Genomic DNA, 12,328 nt, shown 5'->3' on the forward strand with positions numbered 1-12,328 from the left:
ATATGTGCAGGCTGGCTACAACACATCTGACTGCCAGATATTGCCTAGAGGCCTCTTCTTTAGCCCATCTGGATTAGAGGGAGGGAGGCCACAGGTAGCTTGGGGGTCCCTGTGGGGAGGGGGCAGCTGGGGAAGACAGAGGGATTTCTACCTCCCAGGTAAAAACCAGGAGCATGCACAGTGCATGAAAAAAGCATACTATTCAGTATCTACCGCTCAGGCTTCCCCTGCAGGGTCTGGATAGCGAGCCAGAGAGAAGGCCCCAGTGTGGGAACAGCCTCCAGCTCATAGATGGCCAGTGGCCATGGGCCATGAGGCCTGAACCACAGATGCCAATTAGGTTCACTGATGAGAGGGATAAAGTAGGGCAGAAGGAGGCTCAGATTTTAGGAATCCCAGTCCAGGCCTTCTCCCCAGGCCAGACTCCTCTTCTTTCTTGGACCTGGGGCTCTGGGGCGCACAGGCCTGCTTGCCTCCCTGGGGACCTCATAGGGAGCCTGCAGAACTTTGCATCTTGCCCAGGAGATTCACTTCATCTTCCCCCTAATTAGGTTTTTCCTCGTCTTGGTCCTAGCCACACTCTTCTATCTTTAGGCAGCGTTTTTAACCACAAGGCAACAAGCCCAGCTTCACAACAGGACCAAATCTATCACTTACTAGCCGTGTGATTTTGGAAAAACTTATTCAGCCCCTCTGATTTTCCATTTTCTCAGCTGAAAATAAGAACGAGAACACCTGCAGCACTGGGGTGCTGGTGGGGGCTGGGGGAATACAAGCAAAAAGTTAAGGAGTGGCCCTTGTCCTGCTTCCTGCCTGGCAAGCAGGCATGATCTCAGGCTCCAAGACTCTGCCCGCTCAGCATGAATTCTGGCCAGGGAGTTCCATGAAGTTCTGAAGCCTCAGTGTGCTCACCTGTGAAATGGGCATAAAGATGCCCACCACACTGTTCTCGGGGCAGAAACAAGCAAGGCCCCTGTGCCCTGATCCTTCCAAAATGTTGCCCTTGCATCAAGACATTGTTTGCGTTCCCCATGCTTCCTCCCACTGCAGGGCCTTAGCCCATGCTGTTTCTTGTGCCTGAAATGCTCTTATTTTGTGGCTGTATAAACTCCTGTGCTTTCTGGGGATCTCTGCTTGAGTTTCTTCCTCAGGAAAGCCCTCCTTGATTTCCCTGACATCGTATGATCAGCTCTCTCTCATGGACAATATTTATTGGTGTGATAATTTCCTCCCATTGTATCTTACGCTTGTGAAGGCAGGGGCTGTGTCTGATGTTGGTTTCCTGTTGTACCCTAAGCCCAGCCCAGAGCCTGGCCCACAGTAAGTGTTCTCTCTCTGATTACTGCTCTGATGATCATGGTGTTTGTGAGGTTCTCAGTAGATGAGGAGGAAGGGCAGGTGTCAACGTCTAGGGAATTAGACATAAGTCTGTGTCCCCACCCAGGACCTCCTGGTCCAAATCTCCTTACCCTACCCCCTGGAGGCTTGAGGGTATTACACTCAAGAACTCTTACAGAGGAGCCCCTGCCCCTAGTCTGCCCCTTCCTTCTGCCTCCCGCCCCTCCCGGGGCCCATGGGGGCTACCAGGGCAGGGCAAGAGTCAGGTGTAGGTGAGCTGTGGTTTGGGGTTCCGGCCCCACAGAGGAAATGGTAGCATCACTAAAAGGCCCCTCAGCCTGTCTCCACCCTAGCACCTCAGTCAAGTGTGGGGCTAACAGGGTTGGCATATCTGGGGCAGTGGCCCTGGGGGCCTCTGAGAAGCCAAGGTGTGGGAGTCCTGCCTGGACGAGGGTGCAGTGGCTGTGGAAATACAGGGGTCTGCACAGGAACGTGTGCTCTGACATGCCCTTGCCAGCCCATGCAGAGGAAGTGGGCGGGCGGCCTGGTACAGGAAGGGCTGCAGCAGCCGCAGGGAGCCCATCCCAGCTGCTCAGCAGTCTCCACCTGTCCTCAGCTCCTAACCTCGTCAGGACAGCAAAGGTGAGGAAGAACGGACCCATTTTACAGATGAGGCTGCTGAGTCCCCGGGAAAGTGCCTCATGCAACCTTTCTGAGCTCCTATGGCTGGGAGGGCCAGATGCCGCAGGACACAGGGCACCTGCCCACTGACTGCCACCGAGGGCTCTGCTCACCGGTTGCCCTCTGGGACCCCTGGGGGGTGGAGGGGAGCTGTGTAGGTGCAGTGCAGCATGTGGCCTCACATGCCCCCCGCTGGTCCCCTGGATGGAGGGGGCTTTGGGGCAAGGCCAAGCCGTAACCAGAGCCACTGGAGCCAGGTCCCTCTAGGGTGCAGGACCCAAAGCAGTCGCATTTGGCTCTTAGCCTGGATACTTGGTTGACTCCTACCCCTTTAGGCTGATGATGAGCTGGACACCTCATGTGGTCTGCAGTTGGCCTCAGACTGGACTGGCTGGTGTCCATGCCAAACTGATAACTAAATGTTCTCATCCTCTCTGTAGGGTGCCTCCTCAGTGAACCCTTCCCCCGGGACCCGCCTCCATTTCAGCCCCTGGCCTGAGGTCATCTGCCTGCATCTCCTACCCTCCTGTGAACCTCTGACCTGAGGGGTCACCCTCCCTAGGAAGTGCCACATGGTCTCCCCTGCCTTTCCTTACAGTCCTGGAGGGCAGTGACTCACACCGTGACCACGCCGCCCTTGCCCACGCTCCGCAGGCCCTGACACTGCGAGCTCCTCTTCACATGCGTTGTAGTATAACAGGCTCCTCACAACAACCCCCACCAGAGGGAGGAGTCCCCTTCACAGATGCCACTCCTGTCACACCTCTCTCCAAGCCCAGTCGACCGAGTGCCTCCTAACCAACATCTCCTCTACTGTCTTCCTCACATAGTCTGACGAAGGCAGGGCTGCTGGCCTGATCCTCATTTTAGACCCGAGGAAAGGAAGCAGAGAGGTTGAACAACTTGTCTGTGTCACACAGCCGATAAGGGGCAGAGCTGGGATGAGGCCTCAGTGTTCCTTACATTGTGTGTTCCACCTCCTCCCTGTTAGAGCACCTTCCTCCCCAGGGTCCCATGGAGGCTCAGCAGGATATGGAGGGCAGACAGGGCAGAGCTGGACATGGGGTACGTGCCCAAGGAGGGTCTGGACTCAGGTGAGGGAGTGGATGAATTGGGGCAGTTGTGAAGGGTCTAAGCGGGGACCCACTGCCCGTGTCCTCTCTTCAGGGGAGGCAGGAAGGTCTAGCGCCACTCAGGGCCTGAGCCTGCACTCGCCACAGCCAGTATCACAGGGGAGAGTCCCAGTCCATAGGCTACTCACCTTCTGTAGGTACAACCGGCAGGAGGCGGCCAAGGGAGAGAAAAAGCAAAGATGAGGGTGGTTAGCAATCTGCAGCTCTTCCGCCGCCCATTTCTAGCAGTGGTCTGTCAGGGATGCGCCACTGCCCCAACCCCAACCTGTGTGAGGTCTCATCCTGGCCAGGCTGCCCTGGAAGGTGTGGCGTGACCGGCTGACACGCCACCCCAGGCTATCGAAACGCTCGCCTACTGCCTGGCTTGCATGTGGGGTGGCTGGTGAAGACATGGGTTTTGGGTGTCTTGGGTAGTGATGGGCTGCACCTGTGGGGCTCACACCGGGGGACCCACTCACCACAGTGGAGTCTGGTTTGGGGCCACCGTCGTCCGCCACCACTGTCAAGGTGTAGAAGTCACTTTTCTCCCGGTCCACCAGACCCTTGACTGTGATCACACCCTGCAGGGAGGGGCCCAGATGCATGAGCGACAACATGGCACCCACCAGGCAGAGCCTGTCCCACCCTCATGCAGTCCCATGCTGCGGCCAAAACAGACTCTTCCCGAACCCTGACCATTCTGCCCCACTAGCCCACCTCCACATCCCTCCCCCTGCCTGACGCAACTTTTCTGTGAAGCTCTGTAGGTTGAAATCCTGCTGCTACCTCAGTTCCACTCAGACGCCACCTCTTCCAGGTAGGCTTCCTGCTTCCCCAGCCAGGCATGCTCACTCTAATTTGGGCCCCAGAAACGCTCCATTACACTGCTGCTGCAGTTCTTTTCACATCTTCCCTTGTGGTGCTCTGATTTGCATCTCTGATTGTTCCTACTCCTTCTCCTAGCCTGAGAACTCTTTGAGGGCTGGGAAGGAGCTTGTTCATCTTTGCAGTCCCAAGGCCTGGTACATTGTGGTGATTATTACCATGCCTATTTTCAGAGAAGGGATTCTTACAAAAAACACGCTAAAGCAAAGGTAAAAGAGTAAGAGCCAAGCACCAGAGAAGAGAGAACTACACCAGACACCTAGCTACAACTAGCTATTGCAATGAAGCGCAAAATTTATATTGGAGCTTCCTAACAGCCAAGGTAAAAAGGGAAAACATGATGACTTCGATAGCTTTCATTGTCTAGTAACAAGAAGGACACTGGATTGCCTAGGCATAAACTTTATCTTACTACTGAACATTAAAAGGGATGTATTGCAGGGATGTTTATCTCAAAGATACTCTAAGACAAGGAGGAGAATGTCATGTTTATAGAAGAAGCTTCATAAATGTTAGTTAGCTTTAAAAGGGTTGAGCTCCCTTCTCCTAGGGAGAGCCCTTGCTGTGCCTGCCCCAGCCTCCCTCACCGTGTAGGAGTCTATCTTGAAGAGGGCTTTGGCCTCAGCACTGGTGTGGGCGTCAAAGCGATAGCTGATCTGGTTGATGTTGTCGATGGAGTAGGCCTGGACCCGCACAATCTCGGTGCCCAGTGCCAGGTTCTCCAAGATGGCAGCCTCATAGGAGGCATTGGAGAACTGTACGTCCTCATCCAGCTCATTGAGCAGAGTGATATAGACGCTACAGAAGCCCTGGTTGAAGGGGGGTGCCTGATCGGTGGCGGAGACGTTCATCAGGTAGCTGGTCTTGGTCTCGTAGTCCAGGTAGTCCACAGTGATGATAAGCCCTGTACTCTCGTCAATCTCGAACTTCCCCTCTGCGCCCGACAGGATGCGGTAATTTATCAGGCCACCGTTCCCTGCAGGAGGACACAAGAGGCTGTGGAGTCCCAGGTGTGGGTCGGGCTTCCCTGTGGCTTCCCAAGGTGCCCACAGCACACATGATGCTGTCCGAGGGACAGAGTGAAGGACTGTGGCTGGCTTAGCCAGCATGGACTGCTCCCCACCAGTAGCCTAAATTGTCCTAAGGGATGCAACAGAGGACAGGGTCAAGGTCTATGTGGATGGCAAGGCCCTGCACTCACTGTTGACCCCCTCTGGGACCTAGTCTGGGCATGAAAGATATGCCAGAGTGGTTTTGTTCCTGGATCTTCAACACTGAACCTCAAGCGTCCCTTGGGTATTTGGACAGAAAGGGTGGGGAAAAAAAGCGATCTCCTGTCGCAAGAGTGTTGATCTAAAAAGTGTTTGGTTAACTGGGGCAGCATCCTCAGAGGTGATCAACTCTTCGTTTGGTCCTTCCAGCCAAAGGTTTCCAGTGCCAGAGACACCTCTTATTCCCCTAACTCCTTCACCCCAAATTCCTGGGTCTTAGAACACATCCTTCAACCAGGAGCTAGAGGTGAACTTCCTTAGCTAAAGTCCACAGACTTCTAGGGGAATGGCCATTAAACCACTTAGGAAGTCCCAGCTTTCCTTGAAATTATTTTGCAAAACTCTGAATTGATGTGCATTTTTCTGGGGAGGGATCCATAGCTCTTTACTTGTTTTTCAAAGGAATTCCCAACCCAGAAAAGGTAACGAACCCCTGTGCCACAGTGAGGTATGTGACCTGAGCTGTATATAAATGGGAGAGAAATCCGCCTGAGAGTGTTCAGACCTATTTCTCTTTCTACCCCAGCTCGTGCCCCAGGTTAGCTGGGGACACTGACAGGGGCTGGGCTGGGAGCCACCAGCACAGCCGACAGTAAGGAAGCACAGGAACTGGGGAACTAGGAGCTGCTCAGAGAGCTGCTCTGGGGGGTGGCAGCAGACCCCCAGGAAAGAGCTCCTCTCTGGCCCCGACGGCCAGGCCTCATGCAGAGGGCACAGTGACCTGGCCACCTTCGCCTTCATTTTGCGCTGCTCACTGTGGCTACTCCTGGGGTTCCGAGCCCTCAGCAAGATCCGGGTTCCCTCCAGGGCAGACCACTGTCCCGCAGAACAGGGTACGTTGCCCCTTGAAAGCCTGTGTGTGCCAGGGCCCGAGCTGAGGTACGCTGGAGGAGCAGGCCTCAGCCAACTTTCTGACAAGTCCTTTACCTCTCCCAGCCCGGCCCGGCCCCCCGCCAAAGACTAGTTGGGAGCTGCTGGGTCCTGCGATGACAAATCTGGACTTTCCGAACTTGTGGCCTCTCCTCTCTCCAGGCAGAGAATGGGACAAATCGCCCTGACTTCAGCCCTCCTAGTCCTGGGCAGCTGGTGAGGATGCCATCGAGACTGTCCCAGGAGCTGCTCCCTGGCCTGGGAGCCTCTGAGGGGCCTTGAGGATGACAGGCCTTGCAGGAACGGGAAGGGTTTAGCCGGGGAGGGTCACTCTGGGGGGCGACCTCCCTGACCTCCCCTGCTGGTCTCACCAGTGTCTCGGTCTGTGGCTTTGACGACGATGACGGAAGTGCCAATGCCTGCAGTCTCCCGAAGGGCCAGGCGGCTGTACTGCTGCTGCGTGAACACCGGGGCCTCGTCGTTGACATCCTCCACGTACACTATCACCTGTAGGAGGTGGCCCGGAGGTGGAAGGTCAGGAGTGGGGCAGGCCACGAAAGCCCAGAGCTGGGACCCTGGGCCTGGGCCCGCTGTGAGCTGGCAGGAGAGGGCCTCTGGGCTGTCTGCTCGGTTCCTGTGTCCCGCCACCTTGCACAGTACGTGGCACGTGGCAGGTGCCCAAACACCATTTGTTAAGGAATGAAACTTATCTTCCTTTTGACTCTGTTACTAACCCTGTGGGAGCCTGACTAATTAGTGAATCTTTTGGGCCATGAGTTTTCTCAGTTATGAAACAGTAATTATCGATACAATAATTCATGCCCCATGTCGCTCCTAGGGTTGTTATGAAGACAAAATGAGCCAGGCCCTGCAAATGTGCTTGAAAAGGTTCAAAGTGACCCCATTCAAATACCAAAATGTGTCTGGGAGAATAGACATAAAAACGTTAATTATGATTGTAGCACAGGATGTCATTGCTCAGACCCCTGCCGATTCTCAGGCACCTCCTCGGGCTGCCCTCACTGCCAGCACAGCACCTACCAAGCTGCTGGGACCCAGGGAGGCAGAGTGCCTGGGCATGACGTCCCCAGGGGCAGCCGTTAGCCACTGACTGGAGGGTGAGCGGTAGAGGCTCTCCAGCTTCCCGGCCCGACTGGGGCCGCTGAGGTGACTGTCCCAGAGTCCTCAGTGGGACTGAGTCGAAGTGCCCTCTGTGCTACTTTGCCGGCTGCCTTTCTTTGCTGGTCCCATGACCCTTTCCCGTTTTTCCTGGGGACACTTTCTAGTAATCACTTCCGTACCAATCCTTGGATCAGGATTTACTTCTGGGGACCTGGCTTGAGGGAGCGGCTATTTTTGAATTGTGGGATTATACATAATTTTCATCACCGATTATCTGCACTTTCTAATTTTTCGTTAATGAACATGTACATCTTGCGTAACAAAAATAAAACTGTTTTAAAGATGTTTAAGGAGAGATGTTTATGGCTAGAGATCAGCACCCCCCCCCCTTCCTTTTGCCATCCACCTGCCCGCCCCTCTCACACACAGGAGCCTGGGAGGGTGCGGCCCAGCCCCGAGCAGGACCTAGTCTTTGTTCCTAAGAACCAGTGTGGTGGGAAGGGGAGTTAGAGCCACAGGGTATTGATGGTATTGCTGCTCAAGAGGCTGTCGGGAGGCCCAGGGCTCTGCCTCTTTTGCCAAATGGGAAACAGAGGCCCAGTGATGGGAAGGGACTTGCCCAAGGCCTCATGGTAGCTGGAAGGGCTGGAAAGAGAGGGCGGGGTCTTCTGGTTCCCAATCTACCAACACCACTGCTCTTCACACCACGGTGGGGATAAGCTGCCGCGGAGAGATACGGTCCTTCAGCTGGCAAACCTGCCAGCAGAGTGGGGAGGGAGCAAATGGGGCTGGGGCAACGATGCGCAACACAGATTTCACACATGGTCACAGGACTGACGGTGGGGCTGAGGCGCAGACTATTTGAGAACAGGAGTATTTGGTTTCTGACTGATCGCAGCTGCCGGGGTCAGCCCAGGCTTCTGTTCTGGGCTTAGCTGGGAATTAGCTGGAGAGAAGCGAAGGGGCTTCTTTTGGTGTAAGCACAGATGTTGGTCTGACGGATAGAGAACTCTCGGGTGGCAGTGGGAGGAGAAGAATATGGGGATAAAGTTTTCTCTGCTTCCCTGCTCCCAGGGGTTCCTGCAGCCCCGCCGTGTCATTACATTTTTACGTCCAGACACCCAGAACCCACAATGCAAACTAAAGTGCCCACCCCAGAGCACAGCTGTTCACAAGCCAGAACGTTCTAAGTTTGGCTTCCCCAAGAATTTGGCTGGGGAGATCCTGGGCGGGGTGGATGTTGCGGGGAATTTGCATGGATGAATTTCGGGAACCTGCTTTCCATAAACAGAAACCAATCATCCATCTTTCGAAACAGTGAGCCTTCCCCTTCCTGGATCGGCTTCTCCAAATAGCCCAGTCCAATGGTTGAGGGGAAAAAAAACAGGGCTCATCTGATACAATATAAAAAGGGGAGGGAGGTGGCATAGAGCCTGGGTGTGGTCCATCCTCCATGAGGCTGGCTGCATGCCACTCTCCTCTTGTTGGTTTCAGCCTTGTTTTTAGCAGCAGAGACAGGGGGCAAAATGGTGTGTGGTTTGCAAACCTGAGAGACACAGATGTACAGGAAATGCACAGGTCTGTCAAATTCTTGCTGAACAGGAGGGCTCAGCTACTAAGCTTCTGGGCTCCCTTGAGAACCAGCCCTACTTTCTGTCCGGTGCTGCGCCCGCCATCAGGGACGAGGCAGAAAATATGTGCGTGCATGTGTGTGCAGGTGCATACGCGCCACTGCAGCGTGCATGTGGGTCCTCGCTCTCTACAAGGACCGCCGTACTCTGTGCTCTCTGGCCCTCCCACCTGGGCTGTCTCTGGTCTGTGAAGCAGGAACTGGAGAATACGGATGATCCCTGCAAACCGTCTCTGCTGCCGCCGGGAAAATGAGTCCAGGGCAAAACTGAAGTCCCTACATTGTCTTCGGAAAGGTCTTGGCTTTCCTGGGGCTCAGGTTGGAGGCTATGTTGTACCAAGGTCATCCAGCCCCTACCCCGGGGGCCAGGTCCCAAATTCCCACCTTCAAAGTGACCCTTGGGGCTAAGGGAGCAGTGGCCTCTGTGCTCTGAAGAGCCTTGTGTAAGGCAGCGGAGGGCCGTGGTTACGAACACAGACGGGTCGACAGCCTGGGGTGAAGGCCGGCTCTGCCTTCACTGCTATGTGACCCTAAACACATTGGCTGATCCCTTTTTGCTTCAATCTCACCTCAAAAATGGGCATAACAGTGCTTACTTCATAGGGCTGTTATGAGGATTGATTAAATGAGGTCAAGTGCATGAAGTACGTAGAAAGGTACCTGGCACAAACTAAGTACTGCGTGAGGGTTTTTTATTCCTCAGGGTTCCTGGGGAGAGGAGCACAAGGAGGGCGGCCAAGCAGGTGCAGCTGTGAGCGCCCCACCCCTGCACCGATCTGCGAGGCCTGGCTTTGATCTGTTTTACACAGTACCTGGAGGCGCCGCATACATTTTGTTTAAAACGATCTGTGGCTTTAAAAGATCTGCAGCCACAATGCTGAGACACCAAGAGCAGCAGCAGGCCTTGGAGAGAGATGCTCACCTGCTTTTGGGAGGCCGAGGAGCGAGGGAGCCACAAGGAGGGCTACGGTTAGGCAGCATGAAGCCCAGGGAGCGAGCCCACGCTATGCTGACATCAGTCACTCTGTGGCCTGATGTTGGCCCCCGTAAAGGGCAGGTCCTGACGTGAGTGTGTTGATCACGTGAATAAGAAACGCACAGTCATGCAGATGAGCGTGACCGTGTGGGACTGCCCACGTGTACCTTCAGGTGACTGTGTTTCACCATCCGTCACCAGGGGTCTGGAGTTGTTCCAAGCAGCCCCAAGGTGTAAAAGCCCAGGGGGCTCTGCCCGACCTGGCCATCTCCGCCTGTGTGGCTCGTACTGGAAGGGGCCGCCCTCAGGGCCCAGGGTTTCCTTCCCTTCTCTTCCTGGGGTAGAGTTTCAGGGGCACGGGTGGGGGACGGCCAAGGCTGAGTCACCCGCTCCCCGCTCCCCGGCACCTCTGCGTGTGTGTGTGACGGTGACCCCAGGCAGGCCTCTGCTCATTGTTTCCAGCCCGAGGGAAGCAGCAGGTGGAGATGGGGCTGATAAGAGCTGATTGTGCGACACTCAATTCTGGGTAAAAGTCCCTCCACCTGACTTTTCCCATCTTCCTCCTACTCTTCACCTCTGGGGTCTGACTCATGAATTTCCACCTGGTCCAGGGGAGGGGGTGATGAGCTGCTGAGTGTGCAGTGGGGGGAGGGTGGGGTGACCTCAAGCGGTCGTTTCAGTCATCTCCCTGCCACTGGGCAGACAGGGCATAGACTGGTCCAGCCAGTGGGAACATTTGTGTCTACTTTGGACTCTTCAGGGAGATGAAGACTGATCTCATTTTAGCTGAGAGGCCTGAGGTGAGGGTGCACAGTAGAGAATACATTTGAATGGGATATTTGGGGGACACTTTCAGTGGAAAGAGCACTGAATTTGGACTCATGAGGCCTGGGCTCTGAGATCCAGCACTAACAGATTTTTTCTGTGCCTCAGTTTCCTCACTTCTAAAATGAAGTGGGCAACACCTACATCTCTAAGATCATAGATGTGAGATTTCTTGGCTCACCCTAGAGAGCTGTGTGGATACAGGGGGTTAGTATGGTAAGGACATCTCTTTTATCCAATCACTGACCCCCTTCCACATCTGGAAAAACGGAGGCTCAGAGCAAAATGACGCATCTGAGATCCCGGGCTGGGCACCCTGAGCCCCAGGTGTCACTCAGAACCTAAATCAGTGGCAGCCTTGCCCTGCCAGGCCCCAACGGGTGGCCATCCCCCCAGTCCAGCTGTGGCGTTGACCCAGCCCTGAGGTCAGTGCCGAAGGGGACGTGGGGCCGCATGACTGGCCCCCGATGGCTGGCTATTTGAGAGCCACCCCAGCCCACCCCGGGCCTCACCCTGACGGAGCTCCGCATGGGGCCCAGGTCGTGGTTATAGGCCTCCACGACCAGCACGTGGGATGAGTCCTGCTCCCGGTCCAAGGGCCGGGGCCCTCGCATCAGGAGCCCGCTGCTGACGTGGATCCGGAAGTGGTTGCCTTCGTTACCTGTGTGGAGAGACAGATGAGAAGCATGGACTCTGCCCTGGAGCACGAGCCTCGTGGGATCGTAGGGGTAAAGAAGGGGGGCCCCGCCCCCCAGAATGCTGACCCTGCCCAGAGGTCTCAGGAGCTTGGCTGAAGCCCTCAAAGGCAAGCAGGCCTCTGTCTCGTGCTGCCCTGGCCCGGCTGGGTTTGAAGGAGGGCGTAGAAATTTGCTCTGTACCCTCCTAATGGGAAGCCGGGGGGACTCCTGAAGCCCCATACCCAGAGGTCTCAATGGATTCAATATTTCAGAGGGATCTAAGCATTACAGAAAGAGGAACCAATCCACCTTCTCTGTGGGCGGCTGAAGCCAGGATTTGGTGGACATATTTGGGCTGGTCCAGGGTCCATTCCCATGTCTTGTAGTAATAGCAACTCGGTTTTCCTCTGGGGATCTGCCCTCCTCCACTCTCAGTCCATGTGCCTTGTGACTCATTTTGGGAAGCTGGGGGCACTGCCCTTGTGTCCAAGGCAATAGTGATTGGTTAAGGGATGGACACATGATTCATGCTGGGCCAATGACAATCTCTGGGGAACTTGCTGCTGAAGGATGCCCTGGACCCCAAGACTCCCACTCTGTTAAGTTGATGTCCTACCATGAGACATGAAGAACTTCAAGAGCAAAGCAATCAAATGTAGCACCCAAACTTAAAAGACATCCAACTTGGTGCCAATGATTGAGGAATGGCCCTGCTTCCTCCCTCGTGTGTACCGGACCTGAGGCTTCCTTGGCTTCGCAGCCCAGACCTCTGGTAGCCTAGAGAAGCGCTGCCAAGGGTAGAAGGGCCAGCCCCTGCCGTCTGAGGGCAGCCCACTCACCATGAAGGATACGGTACCACACACGCCCGAACTCGCCCTCGTCGGCATCTGTGGCCTTCAGCTGAAGAAGAATGATATAAGGTAAGTCTTTGAGTTCCACCC

General features: G+C 55.2%; 1 protein-coding gene across 2 annotated transcripts in view; it reads right to left on the reverse strand.

Moving 5' to 3' along the window:
- The window catches only part of CDH23 (cadherin related 23), a 363,213-nt gene that overhangs the window by 73,970 nt on the left and 276,915 nt on the right, over positions 1-12,328 (reverse strand). For both annotated transcript variants that reach the window (XM_054572651.1, XM_054572650.1), the window contains exons 28-33: positions 12,227-12,287; positions 11,223-11,371; positions 6,529-6,664; positions 4,604-4,992; positions 3,611-3,712; positions 3,281-3,283 (exon numbers count right to left, since the gene is read on the reverse strand). In XM_054572651.1, the coding sequence (XP_054428626.1) occupies positions 3,281-3,283; positions 3,611-3,712; positions 4,604-4,992; positions 6,529-6,664; positions 11,223-11,371; positions 12,227-12,287 (840 nt within the window). The remainder of the gene's footprint in view (positions 1-3,280; positions 3,284-3,610; positions 3,713-4,603; positions 4,993-6,528; positions 6,665-11,222; positions 11,372-12,226; positions 12,288-12,328) is intronic.

The sequence above is a fragment of the Pteronotus mesoamericanus genome, unplaced genomic scaffold, assembly GCF_021234165.1.
Source record: "Pteronotus mesoamericanus isolate MK-2021 breed Mesoamerican mustached bat unplaced genomic scaffold, CSHL_Meso_final contig_24, whole genome shotgun sequence".
NCBI lineage: Eukaryota > Metazoa > Chordata > Mammalia > Chiroptera > Mormoopidae > Pteronotus > Pteronotus mesoamericanus.